At 35.1% G+C, this 18,878-nt stretch overlaps 1 protein-coding gene across 6 annotated transcripts in view; it reads right to left on the bottom strand.

Moving 5' to 3' along the window:
- The window catches only part of PAM (peptidylglycine alpha-amidating monooxygenase), a 150,910-nt gene that overhangs the window by 46,890 nt on the left and 85,142 nt on the right, over window positions 1-18,878 (bottom strand). For all 6 annotated transcript variants that reach the window (XM_081944082.1, XM_081944083.1, XM_081944087.1 and 3 more), the window contains 7 exons: window positions 13,361-13,446; window positions 12,589-12,672; window positions 8,890-8,938; window positions 7,039-7,106; window positions 5,781-5,861; window positions 3,811-3,887; window positions 1,038-1,141 (listed from right to left, as the gene is read on the bottom strand). In XM_081944082.1, the coding sequence (XP_081800208.1) occupies window positions 1,038-1,141; window positions 3,811-3,887; window positions 5,781-5,861; window positions 7,039-7,106; window positions 8,890-8,938; window positions 12,589-12,672; window positions 13,361-13,446 (549 nt within the window). The remainder of the gene's footprint in view (window positions 1-1,037; window positions 1,142-3,810; window positions 3,888-5,780; window positions 5,862-7,038; window positions 7,107-8,889; window positions 8,939-12,588; window positions 12,673-13,360; window positions 13,447-18,878) is intronic.

The following is an 18,878-nucleotide window of genomic DNA, read 5'->3' as shown; positions in this document are numbered from 1 at the left end:
CACTCAATCTGTTACGTGGCGCTAGGGATTTGAACTGCTGAACTGCTGACCTTTTTGATCAACAAGCTCAGTGTTTTAGCCACTGAGACGCCTAAGAACAAAATACAGATACTGTATTTTAGAAACAGCATCTTCCTTGCAAATGAACCAATTTCCCATAATCACTATGAATGGTAGGCATATAATGCCTTTAAAAATGGTCATTTATACATTCAAATTTCATTGGGATATGTAACATGATATACACAAATTGTTCCTAGCTGACGTTGCAGAATAGATGTCATTGTAAGGGCTTCATACATATACTGTGTGTACTAGATCAAATCTGTCAGGCTTCAGAGGGCTCAGCAGCAATTGGTGACTGAAGACATACAACCCCTTATTCATTGCTTGGCTAATCTTGGCAGACAACTCTTAGAAACCTCAGCTAGATTAGTCTTTATTGGAAAAAGACTAAAGCCTGTAACACAGGGGTGTCCAAACTTGGGAACTTTAAGACTTGTGGACTTCAACTTCCAGAATTCCCCAGCCAGCATGGCTGGCTGGGGAATTCTGGGAGTTGAAGTCCACAAGTCTTAAAGTTCCCAAGTTTGGACACCCCTGCTGTAACACAACGGTTGACTGTCATAGCAGAATAAGGAATTCTGACCCTGTAATGTCTACCTCCCCTCCCCCCAGGATTTAAACACTTGGCTTTCCTTTCTTGCTTTTCTCAGCCAATGGAAACTTGGCCAGTCTCTTGATAGCTTTGATACAAATGGTTCTCACAATACTTCTCGCTAACCCAAAACTGATGATTCCAGCTTTGTCAGTTACACTATTAGCCACAACAATGATTTGATTAATGTGCAGGTGAAAAAAAAATCTTTGAGAAGTCTTCACATGTAGTATCAATATGGCTGGTCTGTTTTCACTGTCAAAGCAGGAAATATTAAGTATTAAGACTTTTCTAGCCATTTTTCTCCCATGTGGAACAACCATTTTGATTCTCAACTTTTATGTAAACATTAATTTAATACAAATATTAACACGCATACCCTATATAAGTTTTTGAAGTTCTGCCTTCACCAGTAAAGACGCATCTTGCTGCCAGAATATCACCATACTTGATTTCTACAGGATTTTCCACCGGATAAAATGCCTGAGAAATGAAACAACAGGAATAATAATTTCAAGCTGTTAGAAAATTGTCTTTCCTCTATTACTTTTAATAACCATAATAACGTATAAAATGTATCACTGGAGTGTGCTTTGTCTTTCATATTTCGGGCTTCTTTGGTGTATAATTTAAAACACATTTTCTTTTTTATGGGTGACTATAATATATTATTTTATATCATGAAATAAGCTTAATTTTCTTAATTAATCAAAATTTATTATTTCATGCCTTAAGATAGAAATTCTGCTTTTTTTGCCACTTTCATAACATCCTGTAAAATGAATCATGTTGGGTACTTTAATAGCATTGGTGTTGGCTGAATTTTGTAAACCTGACTTACTGGCAAGTCAGAGACTCACTGGGTATGTTCTTTACTGTGTCAAATGATCTATAACACACAGCATGCAAACACTTTAAAACACACAAACTTTTCTTATGAGACACAAAACAGAATAGAGACAATTTTTTATAAAAACAGGAGAGAAAAGAAAGTATACTTCCAAGTTGTTTACGTCAAAAAATACTTGATTAAGTGTATTCTCCATATGCATTAGTTATGTGGCATTAAATTATATAAATTGTAATGATTAGAATCTTACTGATAAAGTTTTATGTAATTCTGTGACAGTAAATGGAAGGGATTCTTTGTTATTCTATTATGACTTGTTTTCAACAGTGTGCCTAAGTACCATCCTCGTTTCCTTTCCAGTTGCCAAAAATAGACATAGTAAAAGAATCAGATGAAACAAATTTAATATCAAAATGAACTACATGATTTGTACTGAAATATACAGTAATATATATCATTTAGTATCAACTACAATATTAAAGATGTATAACTGCATATTAAATAGCCACTGTATTCCTCCATATTTTTTTCACATGCATATTAAATATACATTTAGTGTCTGTCTATGTTTGATTTGTTTATGTATTAAACAAGCTCCATATTTTCACCAATATTAGAGTACTTCATAGCATTTTATATCCTATCCTTGAAAATTTGTCTCACTGAACATAATGGCACTTATTTCTGAGTAAAGTGACAAAATAATAGTCTTTCTACCTCAAAATTTGGCTACATGAATAACAGGAAAAAATGGAAATAATCCAAAGTGTCTCACAATGCATATATATTTTTCTTGGATAGCTTACTCAGATACCCTCTGCAAATATGGAAGTGAGCGAAGCAGAATGAGAGATACAGATGTTTGTAGTATGAAAAGGAGAAAAAATATCTAATGTTTGGTCTTTATTTTTCTTCAATCATGCTCAGCATTTTCCCTTATCTTGGAGCCTGATGTATGATACAAGGTCTGCTAAAATATTTGAAAAATTATTAGTGGATATTAATAGCTGCCTGTGACATTATTTTTGTCCATATTTTATATAAGGTTGCAATCAATTCAAACTACTTAACTAACGTAGTGGGTTTTTTTTTAGGTTTAATCTGAAACTACTGATTTAGTGACATTAGTAATAGTAAAAATAGTTTTATTGGGTAATGTGCTTATATTTAATTTTGTCTTCAGGCAAAGTCCTTAGATAAAGAAATTGACTCTGGGATCAACAAGGTCAGTGTCTGCATCTCCACAAAACTGAAAGTCTTCCGAGCTGTGGTTATCCTTTCTCTCTTATGTGGATGTGAGTCCTGGATACTATTCTGCTAACACATGACAAATTTCGCACGTGCATCCCACATTCCACACTTGGCAAAACCATGACTCCAACCAGGAGGTCTTCAATTGCACAGAGTTCACCAGCATTGATTCCCTGATTATCAGAGACCCGATGCATTGGTGGGACACATCACTGGAATGGACCACTGCAATAGGCCTCACCGGTTGCTCTGTGGTGGACTGGAGATTGAAGAGACCTCGAGATCACCTATATAAGTGCTACGAAGATGCTGTGAAGGAAACCATACACTACTGTGATAGGAATTAGAAGCATTGGCTGCTGACACAACCTGCTGGCAAGCCCTATGATATGAAGCCTGGAGTAGCTTCAAAGCCAGGCTCCACCAAAAACTGCATCCAGTCTGAGACTGCAGAGCCATTTGTGTATTGACAAATGAACTATGCAACAGCATATCGTCTTCAAATTTGAAAAATTACCTATTATATTAACAAAGCATATTTTCTCACTATAACATTTCTGTGAGATGGATAGGGATGAGAAAGAAGGGTCGCTTCAAAGTCTTCTAGTGATCTTGCAAAACTGTGTGCAGGACCATATTTTCCCAATACCTTTTCCAACATTTTAACAATTATAGCAATAGCATTTAGACTTATATACCGCTTCACAGTGCTTTATAGCCCTCTCTAAGCGGTTTGCAGAGTCAGAATATTGCCCCTAACAATCTGGGTCATCAAATAAACCCACCTCGGAAGGCTGAGTCAACCTTGAGCCTGGTGAGATTCGATCTGCCAAACTGCAGCAGCCAGTGATCAGCAGAAGTAGCTTACAGTACTGCACTCTAACCACTGCGCCCCTGTGGCTCTTTATATTATGATGATTCTCCTGTTTACTTTTATATTCTAACTATTCACCTAGCATAACTGTCCATTAAATTTTAAGAAAACAGAGTAATTATCTTTAACACTGAAGCACATTAACTTAAGATAGCTTTAAAATGCAAGTAAATATACCTGTGGCAGTTGAGGACTTTGGTGGCCAATAGGTGTCCATTGACCGTCTCTAACACGATACCCACTTACTACTTTTCCTGCAAAAAAAAATTCTTTGTAAATAAACACATTTTATGGAATTAAACATTGTGTGGTGCTACCATTTCACTGTTTAGCAAAATAAATATGCAGAAATAAAAATACTTTACAAGTTCACCATTTAAATCAATTGACAAGGCTAAAAGTTTGAATCATTGATATTTGCTCTATATGATTTCCTCCTTAGAAATCTACCGATCATTCCCACATATTTATTTTAATATTTCAGTACATAAGATTTTATAATATAACATTTAATAGATTAACGTATAAGGAGCCATCAGAATTAATTGGAAAATGTGTATTATTATACATCAGTTATATAGTAGTTGTTTATACTTTTATGTTACAATTGTTTCTGAGTCTGGCAACCTGTCTTCAAAGAATCTGCACTACTAATAGTTTTAATCACCTAATCACCATAAAAAAATCTAAGAGTTAAATTGGCATTTGTACTATCTGTCTAAAACTTATACTGGCAGAATTGCATTTATAGAAAAAAACTGGACCAGTCCAACGAGAGATGGTTTAAGTGCAACAAAAAAATTAACTCATTATATAGTAATTTGTGTGGCTGACTCTAACAAAAGTACTATCTCACTTGGACCTAGTACCACTTGGCTTCATATGCCACTAACTTCCCTCAGTTAGGACAATTGATCTGGTGCAAACATTCACTAAATTCACAGATAGGATTTTCTGTACAGGTACTCGTTACTTAATGGCAGTAATTGGGAGTGGAATGTCTATCATTAAGTGATATGGTCATAAAGCTTAGTGATGGCAGTTCTGGCAATCTGCAGTTACTATTGTTAAGTAAATCACTCAGTTGTTAAGCGAGGACCTTGCTTGACAACTTACAGTGATCAGGACTGGCTTTCTCACTGACTTGGCTAACAGAAAGTTAGCAGGGGAACTTTCATAAATTATGATTATGTGACTGTGGAATGCTGTGACAGTTAATAATCCAATCTGGTTACCAAATGCCTAGAACACAAAACCATAGAAGTACACAACATCTAGAACTTTGAGGATTGACTATAAGTAACACTTGTTCACTTCATCAAAAATTTCAACCACTGAACAGTTGGTGATTAAATGTGGACTATCATATCTCTTTACTGCTATTTAGCATTTACCTGGATTTCTGCAGCCCAGAGATGCAAACTGCATGCTAAGTAATATGAATATCTACCAATCTGGACCAGTTACTTAGCACATGTATTTAAGATGATTCCTGCCCTAACACTCTTCAGTTTAAGTAAAATTAATATGCATGTGTGTATGTCTGTATGTTTGTGTGTATAGTGTAGATTGTGTGTGTATGTCCATGTAATTGTGGGTATAGTGTAGATTGTCAACTCTCGAAAATATTCTAGCTGAAGCCATGGTTTTTTTGCTTTGTTTCTTAGTTGCCATATTTATGGGGGGGGGGGGACTTATGGAATGTAGGATATTTTCCTCCAATGTGCCAGACATAAGACATAAGATAAGGCTCCTGAAATCAACCTGGCAGGAGGGAGTACTGAGAAGTTCATCACTTGTTTGATTGGCTAATGTGACCTGTAACACAAGGAGGGAGGACAGTGTCTATTCTTTTAAGTATACCAAAAATGTGGGAATTATTCAGTGTTGGTTTCACATTTGACTGTGTCGATATGATATACCCAATAAACAGGATTTTTGAGGAAGCCAAGGCCTCAGAGTCTTGAATTGGTTGGGAACATTACTTGGAACCATGACATAGATATTATAGAATAATTTACATTACAATTAATAACCCAATTCCATCTTGTAGCATTCAATCTCAATCAGGATATTAAAAAAGTGGGTATAATAATTAAGCCTAAACTACTAAGGAAAGGAAATTATCAATTAATGTAAAGACTTACCTAAGTGATGGGTGTGCACTCTATAAGCAAATGGATGCATTGGATACGTTTTATAATGACAAGCAATATCAGCATTAACCACTGTTAGAAAACAGATATGAAGGACATTAAAAATTATGCTTACACATTGAAGATAATTAGAACTATGGTTTTAAAGTTAATGAAATATATGGAAATATACTAATACCAACAGGGCTATAGCCAGAAATTTTCCTTGCATTTATCCTCAAATATCTTTGCACAGTCTTTCATTCATGTAATGCCATTAATGGCTATTGTACTTGATTAACTGAAGAGACACGTATCCATATATTCATATGCATAGTACTGTTCTTACCATACAGAGTCATGTAATCAATCCACAAATACATGGAATTATATCAGCTCTTTTGAGGGATAATGTTAAACAGATCTTTCCTGGGAAAATATCCTGTTTTGAAGTTTTAAAAACCCTCAGTATTATAGAATTATGAGTCCATAATTAGAAAAAGTAGGGTAGGAACAGGGGAGAGGCTGTAGGCTTCAACAAATTTGGAAACGGTCAGTGTAACGAAGAGAAGTTTAATTAAAACCTATGAAACTGAACTGATTCAGAAAATCACTGTAAATATTAAGTATAATTTCAAAGTTGGGTTCATGGGAAGGTTACTTAATCATAGAAGTGAAAATCTTTGGTCTTTTGCTTGCAGCCAATGAGATAAGAGAAGGCTGAAGATGAGCCACATTAACGGGAAGTTATAGTCTATTGTAAAACTTGGGTAATAATTAAGAGAAATTAAAGATAGCATATTGTACACTGTATGGTTTGTTCCTTTGTTATGCTGAAATATTTAGGACACTCATTAATTTCTCTGTGCATGTATGTGTGTAAATTCATAGAGAATGAATATGATCTTACAGCTAAAATAAATACCTAAAGCATTAGAATTTAGTGATGCAGCCTCCCTTTATGTTTAAGTATAAGTGCATGCTTATGTATATTCCCATCATTAATTGGAAAAAGTACTGATAAAAGGTACAGCCCTGCGATAATAATAAAAACATGTATTTAGAAGTCAGTAATGATCAGAATTTGATACTTTTTCTTAGATTGCAATGGTGATGATATGGCAAGCAAAGAAACTAGTATCTTAACTTGTTCTAACATTCTTCTAATAAAGCTTTTAGTATTAAAATTCCACACCAGTACACTGTTTGAACTGAAAAAAGTACAAAGGCTGAGATAGGGCTGAGTGGATAGGAAAACTCATTTATTCACCTTTTTCTCCAGGTGGTATAACAGTATCCACAGACATCATAAGATACATGCCAGCAATCAGAGGTTGCCTTTGAAAGAAAAAGAAGAAACCTGTATAAAATGTACACATATTGCCCCGATTTATTACTTACTATGGTATATTTTACTTTACTAATAACAAGGTAACTTTAACTGAATCTACCCAATCTATATTGCTTGCTGTTTTTTTTAAAAAAGAAAACATTCCATTAACACCTATATATAGCATTTTTAAAAATTCAAAACCAATAAACATATCTTTATATGCATATATAAGAGCTGAGGTGGCGCAGTGCTTAGAGTGCAGTACTGCAGGCTACTTCAGCTGACTGGTAGCTGCAGTTTGGCAGTTCAAATCTCACTGACTCAAGGTTGACTCAGCCTTCCATCCTTCAGAGGTGGGTAAAAGAGGACCCAGATTGTTGGGAACAATATGCTGACTCTGTAAATGGCTTAGAGAAGGCTGTAAAAGCACTATGAAGTGGTATATATGCCTAAGTGCTATTGCTAAGTTCTATGTACTGACACAACCAAGACAGTTATGGACAGTTACTCAAAGTCAGAAAAACTATTGAATAAATATAATGCACTTATAGTAGGGTGGTATGAGGCTTTTACAATTCTTGTGGTGAGACAATCTCTTGTGTCATGACTCCCACATGTATGGCATACAATTCTTAATTTGAGATTTACAACTAATGGTAATCAGTTACAACTAATTGTGAAGCAGTTGCAACTCACTGCTCTACAAGGCTTACACATCTACTTTCCCCACATTGATTATAGAGAAGCTAGTTATAAAAGACGTTTTGGCATTCACCATGGAGGAAAAGATAAAGGATTAAAATAGTCAAGTTTCAAAGTTCTTTATTGGTCAGTAGACATTCTCTCTGATAGTTAATTGGATGCATCAATATTTTTTCCATTTCTGTGTCAATAACCTATGTCATTTTCAAACAGCTCTCGTTCACAGTCAAAGTATCAGCAGATACATCCCCCCAGCACTACCTCCTTTGACAATGCATCTGCTCTCTACAATAGCATACCCCTAGAAGTCAAGACCCCTATCCTGCTCTATTTTAGAAAGTCCTTTTTTCCAACCCTAAGATGAGGATGTGAGTGTCTTAGAATAATGTGGGGTTTTCCCTCTGGGTTAACCATTATCTGTTGCTGATTGGCTAGGTTTCTTTTCTGTTTAATTCTTGTACAATGACAACACTGCTTGGAAGTGGATATGTTAAAGAAATAAATGTTTACATAGACTCCTCTTAACCAGCCCTTAACCCCACATCTCAGTTGAAGATGAATGAATCCATTAGTTGATGAATTAATTAATTGCAGGTGAAAATAGAATTAAAGGACAAATGATGAATGCATATAAAGCCAAATATCCTCTTTGCATGGGGGCAGGAGAAACGGTGGCATAACTGAGGGGGGGAAATGAAACAAGCAAGCCATGTTTTATTATTAAAGAAACTGTGGTTAAAGAACAATTAATAATCAAGCAGCAAAAAGTAGTGATTGTGCCAAACGTTTTACACTGAAAGCTAAAGATAAAAAAGACGTCAGTAATCCTTTCTAAAGAATATTTACTTTGGTTACATATTAAAAAGTCAAACATTTATTTTTCCAGATAGAAAAGACAACAAATGTTCTTTGCTCAAAATAGCCTTTCTACAATTTTAGAAATATATTATCAAGTCACTTTGAAAAATGTATTCATTAAATAATCTGTCTTGGACTATCACTAGCAGTCTATTCTGTTAAAGCTCATATTAATATTTGCAAAATAATTGGAGAAAATATTTAAGAAACTACATGAAAGAAACTTACTTTTGATTAGTCAAATGTAAAGTCACTCCTGAACAGTCTTTGTGTTTATCTGCAAAAATATTAAAATGGAGCTTAAACATAAATAATTTTCTTATTAGTATTGAGTACAATAATTAAGTATATGACTAGATAATTGCTTATTGAAAATATGAAATATGAAGACCACATGTTTATAGTCTAAAATGGGTGTCTGCAACCTGCTCTTTTGTCCCCTTGCTGTTGCTTCTTGTCAGCTGAATCCCCCCCCCTCATAGGGTCCAAATGGCTTTTTGAATGTTTAAGGTTGCAGACCCCTGGTCTAAAAAGACAAGAAGCCAAAGGAGGGAATTAATAAACCTTTTCTTTAGCCCCCTCCTTTGGGCTTCTTGTCATTTCAAACTATAAACATTTGGTAACTCTCCTCATCTTTTAACCATATGGATTGCTTTAGCAAACAATAGTTTTTTAGACAAAATACTTTAAATAGCTGGAAAATAAACAGTTGCTAGTTAAAGAAAAGCTTAGAAAAACAAATGAGAAAGGAAGATCATTACAGAGGTATGGAAAATTAGAATTCCTTTTAGAGAACACAGATCACATTATAACCTTTCTTATTTCATCCTAAAACAATCCTGTGAAGTAGTTTGCTTTCATTTTACTAAGTCAAAGATGTTCCACTGACTGGTTATAATTTGCCAAGAGCAACTCATTATCTTTAGCCAAGCAAAGAACTGGATAGTTTTTCTAGATCCAGTCAGGCATGGCTGATCCAGAAAGGGCAGATGGTACAAGAAAAACAGAAAGCGCATTGGAATCGAGAGGTTCACTTCCTCCAGATTCAATGGTCTTACATCAAATATTCATATATTTCAATCCTTGATTCATTAAAGAAATTCAAAACAGATGCAGAAATTGACAGCTTATAAACAGCACTGCAGGGGATTTCTAAGGGGGTAAAAATGATATGCAATTGCTATAATCTGAAATTTACTTCACCCCAAATTATACAAAATTGTAGAATTCACAAGCAGCCATTATCACATTTTCATCTGTAGTAAATAAAAACAATAAGGGAATAAACTAACATCACGAGTGAAACCCCAGGGAAATAATTGCTCCCTTTAAATCCATATAGCTACATTCTTCAGAAACATTGCCTGCTGTACTAAAGCAAAATAAAATCTTCAGCTTTGTGTAACAGATAGTTTCTCTTTTTTTGCAAATAACATATTCCTGTATTACATACACATGATATACAAACTTTCTAACAGAATTCCAGCATACAGATCTTTTTAAAAAAAAATTCTTAAACCTCTATTTCCAAAAACGGCAATGTCTAACCAGTTTTATTCTTGGAAAAAAGAAGATCATAAAATTTTCTTTCTTGGAAAGTACATATGCTACATGGATTGCCTGAACACAATGACCCTTATAGAGCGTATGTTCGTCCTCATTTGCCTTTCAGTCTAGGATAACTCCTTTGATTTTTGCATTTCAGTTAGACAGCAAGTATATATTCCTTTAGAACAAATGAATTATTAGCTTCTATTTGCCCTACGGCAATGAGAAGAAAATGTATTCAACCTACTCTCGGAAACAGATTTCTTTCAAGCTGATTCTCTAGGCAGCGTTTCCAACAGAGATCAAACAAGAATCTATGCTTACTACTGTGGATTTAATAGCACTTCTGAACTGCAGAGTCTCTATAGCAAAATCCATTGTGATAAGGAGTATCAGCTCCTGATTCTTTGATCACTAAAAAAAAAAAGGTAACTGCCACTCAAACGATACATTAAAGGTTTATAAAACTAAAAAAAATCCTAAAACCTACTTATTGTACCATGGTTATGTTTTTTTAAAAAGCCCAGAAGAAATAGAAACCATTTTTCCACTCCTCTCTTATTTGTGAAATATTACACATGGAAGTGGTGATGTTATTGACTGTTCCAAACTAGACCAAAAATATAGGGCAAACATAGTCACAAATAAGAAAATGATAAAAACGTTTGCTTAAAAGTTTATCTTAAACGTCATCTTTTGCTACATAATGTATGAAGGCATGTGGAGGAATGCTCGTAGATGCACATCTAAGGTATATTTATAAATGCACATTTCAAAGATTAGGAAAGAGTCTATATATCTAAAAAGGAAATTTAAAACAAAAGTATCTTTTTAATTAAGTGAATACTTATTATAAAGAATACAGTGGATTTTATTCTTCTTTTGAAGTTTTGTCAATGTAGTTTATGATGAAGACCTAATGAATCTTATCAAGACCAGTCCTTGAATAAAGAAATAGCGTCTTGTGCATCACAAATTTTGTTAAATTAAACAGCTGGAAATATTGACATGCTATCCCATGATGACTGTAATTTTCTTGGCAATAATATGGAAGAGATTACATTTTTTAGTCTAGCCTAGAAGAAATTCCTAGCCCTTTCCCATTCATATAACAACAGTTTCACATTGCCTCATTTTTTCAGGAATAATCAAGATCAGCTGTGGCACAAATTTACTGAGAGTGGAAATTAACATTGTTTAAAAACTATGTCTAATTTCCCAAGTCCCTTATAAGCTCTTCATAGGAATGTATTTTTACTATAAACAAATTTGGAGCTTTTTAAAAACAGAATAAAATATAAACATAAACATAAAATCAGATTACTTTGGAAGAAGAAAATCACATATATGTTAACTAGGTATAATTACATGGATCAGAGAACATGCTGCAAAGAACAATAAAGACTTCTATAAACTCCACAACGCCTTTAATTTAGCCTTGAAGGAAAGGTACAGTAAGGGGAAGATAAATAATCTACAAAATATTATCAAAGTGCAGTTTAAATTAATTTCAACTGAGCTAACAATAGTTACTATGAATTATTGATTTGCTGCTCTTATCAAACAGAGGTCCTTGCCATTTATAAATCAGAATCCATTTTCACTTGCTAAAAATTAAACCCACAAGATACGTGTCTTATGCTGCAATGGCATGCTGTCACACTGTGAGATTTACATGAACAAACTACCAAAACGGTTTGTAATTTGCAAAAACTGAAATAGTTTTTTTTTACTAGAGACTAATAGAAATATAGTGAATAAACATAATATTTTCTTAATTTAACATCCACTTGATTTTATTCAATTTAATTAGTCCACCAACGTGATTTCAGAAGACTGGTTAAAAAGAAAAGATTGAAAAAGGAAAAGTACTATAATGGGTACTTAAAATTTAATTCTTTCCTTCAAAAAAAGGTTACTTAAATTTACTGAGTCTAATATGAAATTGATCCATTCTGTCCTGCCCTAGTTCTAAGGAGATATTCTTGCTATTATCTCTCCTGCCTGCCCAAATCTTAATGTGGAAGAGGATAGCAGGAAGAATCTCAAGCACTTCAACAGAAGTCCTCAAGGATTATGTGTTTATGGATCTCAGAAGAGGCCTTGTTAACTAATATTCAAAATTGAGTCCTGTTCATGCTTAATTACGCAGGGAAATGTGAGGACAGAGACTGGGACTATTACCAGTTGGAAAACTTCCATTAGGTTCTACCAAAATAATTTTGTTCCATCAAAAGTTCCAGCAAAATAATTTTGAAAATCTATTGCATCAGCCTATTGACAGATTTATTCTAAGTTTAATAAAGGAAGCCCTGCCATCCCATAGTAGGCACATTTAGTTATCTTAGTCATAACACCAAGAGTAAAATTTTTACATACCTTTGAATGCACCAATATCCCCATAATGGACTTGGAGAACAAAATATTTACTCCCCGTTTCTCCTCCAACTTTAAACCCAACACCTTGAAGGGGGAAAAAAGATGAAACTCACTTTATCACATTCAAGCATATTTTAAGGGGGGGGGGGAACATAAAGAGCATGTTATTTTAAAGATTTAAGACACAATACAACATTTTGCATTTATATTCTCTGAAGAAGCCATCCCTAAAGTACGTGCTTCAAGGAAAATAAATATTGCAACAGATAGTTCTGCATGATAGTTATGAATTTGTCTCTACCTTAAGAAGAACAAAATCAAATAGAAATAGTGATCCTAGTTCATATCTTATTTATTTATTTATTTTTGTTTTATAATGTGGGAATATGGAAACTGTTATAATACAAAATTTTGAAAATCTTTTTGACATATCCTGCTGCAAGCCAAATGGATTTACTAATATTTCATAATTTATTAGCCATAAAAGTTATTGGCAACTGTACTAAAAAGAAATAAATCAGCAGGAAGAAGCACTATATAATGTGTTGAGCTGTACACTAAAAGTAAAAAACACGGGGGGGGGGATCCACAAACACCCCTTTTTATAGTAAATTGCTAAGTGAGCAATTTCATTCTCTGAAAGCCTAATTATTTGAGTAAAAATATTCACTGCTATTAGAGTAATATAGAAATTAGTGCACTAATGCAACATAAATTGATTTTCCTATTATTACATCTTGTGTAGAATGCTATATCACAAAAAACCTCATACCTTTTGGCAATCTTGTTGGTGGTGCATTTCTTGCCCAAGCATATAAGATATCACTTGTGTCGGTACATGTTTCTCCATCACAATTCCTAGAAAACATTCACACACAAACATAAACATAGAATCTCTTTTAAGTTTTGTCCCCCAACCTCATCAGACCTCTCATTTCACATCTCATTGGAAAAGCTACTTCTATAATTAGGCTTCTTCATTTAAAAAAATGCTTCTGAGCCATGACATGTTTTACAACTTAGAATCATTTTAAAATGTTTTTCAAGGTATTGAACCCCTTGCCTTGTTGTCATCATTGTTATCAGCAGTAGCAACATGTTCTGAATGTGGAATATTATATTTATTATATTAGTAGTCTTCCATTCCACCATAAAATTTAATACAGTCTTTATAGCCCTATCTTTTGAAGCAGGTTCTGAAGTCGCTTAAGGTAAAAGACAGAACCTGATATAAGGCTGTCCCAAGAAATGGATAAGAATTGGAATCTTTCCAATCAGATCCTCTAACTACTATATGATATTGGTCCACATCAATCAATCAATCAATCAATCAGTCAGTCAGTCATACTTCTTAATGATAATTATATGTTTCTTGTTTATATCCATTTAAATATTAAAGTACTATAATATTGGTATCAGAAAGGGATTCAATAAGAGAAAGCAGAAAAGAAAGGCAGGCTCATATATCTGTCATAAATTGTGTCATAATTTAGCTGACCCAACTCATCAAAAACCTGAATCACTCTGATAGGTGAAACTACGAATAATCTGGGTTGTCTGCTAATAAAAGACAGGGTATGCTGTGAAAAACATCATTAATATTTAAGATACAGAAAACTAAAGCAATGAGAACAGGTAAAGCAACCAGAATTAAAATTCATACTGATATCTTCTGTTTTTGAAGACTACCATATGCAACAGTCAAGAAGTACACAACAGACTAGTGCTAGGCTTAAATTGACTCAAGAGGATGGTAGAGGATAGGAAGGCCTGGAGCAGTGGTGTGTTGCAGGTGGTACGCCCTGGTACGGGTGTACCAGAGCCTGCCCGGAGCACCGGATACCATTCCGGTATGGTGTTCTGGAGGGCCCACAAGCCCGCCCGAGCTCGCCAGTCTTTTAAGTCTTTGGCCCTTCCGTGCATGCACATGGCGCGTACAGCGCCTGCGCGATGCTCCGCTGAGCAGATGGAGCATCGCAGATGCTCATTGAGGCGCTAAAATGCATGTGTGTGCTGCGCGCGTCCATGTAGATGCCACCAGGCCCGTTCCAATTGTACCGGTTGGAACGGGATCCAGAACCCACCACTGGCCTGGAGGAACGTTGTCCATGGGGTCGTTATGGGTCGGACACAACTTCAACTAACAACAACAAAAGGTAGAAATGCAATGAAAACTTTGAAAAGATATTTACATCAATTGATATGTACGTACTTAGGATAGAAAATATATTGATCTATTGAACTTTGATGTTAGAGAAACCACCTGAAAATACCTTGTATAGCCAAGAATTTAAACTATAGGGTCACTGAACATGTTCTAGAGTTCTAATTGACACAAATGAAGTAGGAAAAAATATTGTATTCTGGGGATCTTATGCAAAGACCTTTTCCCTTGAAAAGTCCATAATGTTGTGAAAGATGGAAGCAGGAGCATAAGAGTTGAATTAGCAGCAAGATGGGTAGACTTTTATAGTGGCACTGGGTATATTGTTTGAAAACTTGAAGAGTCAGGTTAGAGGCAGATCATCCTGGAGAAAGTTTACTTATATAGTTACCTAGGGATACTACTGACTTGATGACACATAATCAATTAATTATGTATCTAACTGAACTCCTATTTTTGACCCTGGAGAAACTAGTCTTTAGAATCACAGAGTGAAAGAAGTGTGACATTTTGAGTAGTGCTAGTAGCTACTTCCATATATACATCATTTTAATACTTAAGAAATATATACAAAATGAATGGTTTTGTTAGTGTTTAATCAAGGAAATAATATATCTATTCTAGCAATTTAAAATTTTTATTATAATATCAAGGAAGCTGTGCAAAAGGATCTGAAAGGATAAAATGTAGGATAGCTAATTGTAGAATCTACAGTAACCATAACAATAATAATTACAAATAAATAAATTTGAAAATCTAGTCTATAATTTAAATTTTTGAATGAACCATCTGCCTTATGTTTGAAAGCAATTTAAAATCAATTTTGTTAATTAATCCAGTGCTATTGCACTTTTTATCCATCCATCCATTATCTACCTACCTACCTACCTGCCTGCCTACCTACCTACCTACCTACCTAATTTAGATAACACCCATCTCACATTTTCTGGGTAGTTTATAGATAAAAGTGTAGCTTCTGACAGGGGTAGGTTGCTGCCAGTTTTACTACCAATTCGCAACCTGCGCATGTGCACACGTGCATGCACTGTTAAATGTAAATTGTTCTGCGCGCAGACGCAATCACTAAAATCCCAAATAGTAGCCCTGCAGCAGTGGGGGAACAGGTTTGGGGGCAGGGCAGGATTTGGTCATTGCTGGTTCTGTGACCCAGGCCTGACTTCCAACGCACCTCTGGCTTCTGATAAATTGCCAATCGTAACTAAAATTGTTGTATTAGCATTTCAAAGGCTAGATGGTTTGAAAGGGCTATCATAATTCTTTCCATATAATCATTTCTGTCCATTGACATAAGTAGAGGAGGTTCTGGATTATGCTCTCTTTTTCCCCCCAAATTATGTTAGTTCAGCAGAATATAGTAGGCATATTTCCAATTCTATAGAGATCCTTAGGCTTTTTATAAATTTGATTGTCTTCAGGACTATCATTCTTAAAGACAGAATTATCTCTAGTTTGGTGCAATTTTCCTCCAGATATTAAGCAAAATAATAACTATGGGAGAAATATATGCCTCCACTTCCTGCACCTGGTTGGCCACTGTGGTAAGCAAAATGCTTAATTAAGATGGCCTTGGCCTTAAACACCAAAGCTGTTCTTATGTTCTTTGAAATGCCGCTTATCCAAGTCCAGGTTAAGTAACACACACACACACACACACACACACATCCATAATTACACCTAGAAAACAGACTGAGTGAAAATATATTTATCCGGCCATTCCCAGTATGGTGAGATGTAATGAATTATTTAAATTATTGTATTTCAAAACTGCATATAATTATCTAGAGTAGCATATACATGGTTTATGATCCTTTTCATTAATAAATTTTAATGACACCGCCATGTGATTAAAAAAGGACCATATTTGCAATAGAATCCATTTTGAGAGATCCACCTGCTTCTCCCTCACAATATTTTTGTTCATGCTCTTTTCATTCTGCCAAATCTTTGCCCCAACTCAATTAAGCTTATTTTTTTAATCAGTTTGGTATTTTTAATTATATAGTTACCAAAAAAGGAATTCTCATTTTTTATTATCACCTTCAGCATATTTAGAAGATGGAAGGCTGTTTTGAGTAATAAATTATGACTGGATGACTAGTAACAAAGTTTCTAATTTTGAATGGTAGATAGATGTTGTATATAAATAAAAGTATCAACTACGTAAGATTTCAATTTATTATATCTGAATAGTTAAGAAGTTTTTTTTAAAAGATTATAAGAACATGATAATGTATTTGCTGTTTTTGTATCTTCTTAACAGCAGAACACAAAACACCCAATAAAATTAGTAATAATTCAAATTATTTATTTATTGCTGGATTAGCAGACACATTGATTTATTATATTTATGACGACTCTGGGGCAGTGCACACTAATAAATTAATACATAAAATAGGCATCTAAAAAAGAAAAAAACTATTTATCCTATAAATAGTACCATCCCCTATCCAGTTTAATGCAAGGTATTAGCAAAAGAACCAGGTTTTGAAGGCTTTAAACTCTATAAAGGTACTCCTCATTGAACAACTACTCATTCAGAAACCAGAGTTACAACAGCACCGAATAAGGTGGATTTACAAGAGATTGTCATAGGTTGCAGCTATTCACAGCTTCCCCATGGTCATGTGATTGGGATTCAGATGCTTGGCAACCAACTTGCAATTACAATATTTTAGCCACCTGTGGTCACATGATCATCACTTGCAACCTTCACTGCCAGCTTTCGATAAACAAAGTTAATGGGGAAGCTGGCAGGAGGTCAGAAATGGTGTTCATATAATAGTAGTATACTGTAATTTGCAGAATTAGCTTGATTATGGCAACTGGGATTGCTAAAACGTCTGTTTTAAGTCACAGCAGTTACATGATGTTGCACTTTATGACTGGTCCACTTCACACCGGAGCTGTTGGTCAAAATTACCATTATGAAGCAAGGACTACCTGCACATGATAAGGATGGCAGCCAGCCAATATAAGGGGCAAAGTTGTTTCAGACGGCAGGTACCGTGACACAGAAGAACTATGTCCTAGATCCCAACAGATGACATTGATTAATGGATAGAACATGAAATATGTGATTTTCTGGTCAATGAAGATAGGTAGAAACTATGAAAGACAGATGGTCCTTCAGATAATCAGACCTATGCCAAGAAGGGCTTTCTAACCAGTAGCTTGATTGCACCCAGAACCAGTCTGCAGGCCATGAACCAGAGGTGCTACATGTCCATAACATGTGATACTGCAGTCTGGAACAACTGCAGCTACCAAATTGTTTTCGAGAAAAATCCTATGTACATTGCAATACTCCATACATGAGGTAACCAAATCATGAGTGGCTGTCTGAAAGGCCTAGGTGTACTCCAGGTGGGAGCACAGCTCTCCCAAAAGATGGATTTGGTGAAGATCCTTTTAACTACAGCTGCCACCTGCTTCTCAAGCAAATTGCACAGCACTCTTGATATGATTCAAAACCCCACAACTACTCAGCTACTACTTGTCAGTGTTGAGCTTGAATGTGTTCCTCTCCATGTGCCCCCACCTAGTCTCGAGACAATGGAATAAGGCTTTGACAACATCATCCATTCAGCCTGAGGTTGAGAGTTATAAATGGATATCATCAACATATTGCTGAAATTTGATCCAAAAAGAAGTTGACCTCGTCTAACAATCTCATGTGTTTGTTAAAGGCCGGGGGGGAGAGTAAGAGCTCTAAGGGACCACACACATTAGGCACCTGGGACTTCATATCTTCTTCGTCGCCCCGCAACTAGATTTGACCACAGAGAAAGAAGAAGGTCCACAAAACTATGTCCCCAGACCCCCAATATTGATTCAATGAGTCACAAGTATATCATAGTTGGCAGTATTGAAAGCATCTGAGACAGTTTTTCAGGTACAATCCATTCTATTCATATTAAATAAAATATTTTATATATACAATATACATATATGTATATTGAACATACATATATGTTAAATCCCCTGCAATGCATTAGTCAGAAATGCCTTACCCCGTGATGGGGAACCTATGGCATGCATGCCACAGGTGGCACATAGAGCCTTCTTTGCGGGCACGCCAGCCGTTGTGTCAGCCCAGCTCCACCAT

The sequence above is a fragment of the Natrix helvetica genome, assembly GCF_964273705.1.
Source record: "Natrix helvetica genome assembly, chromosome: 2".
Lineage (NCBI taxonomy): Eukaryota > Metazoa > Chordata > Lepidosauria > Squamata > Natricidae > Natrix > Natrix helvetica.
This window is presented reverse-complemented; position numbering and strand designations above follow the sequence as displayed.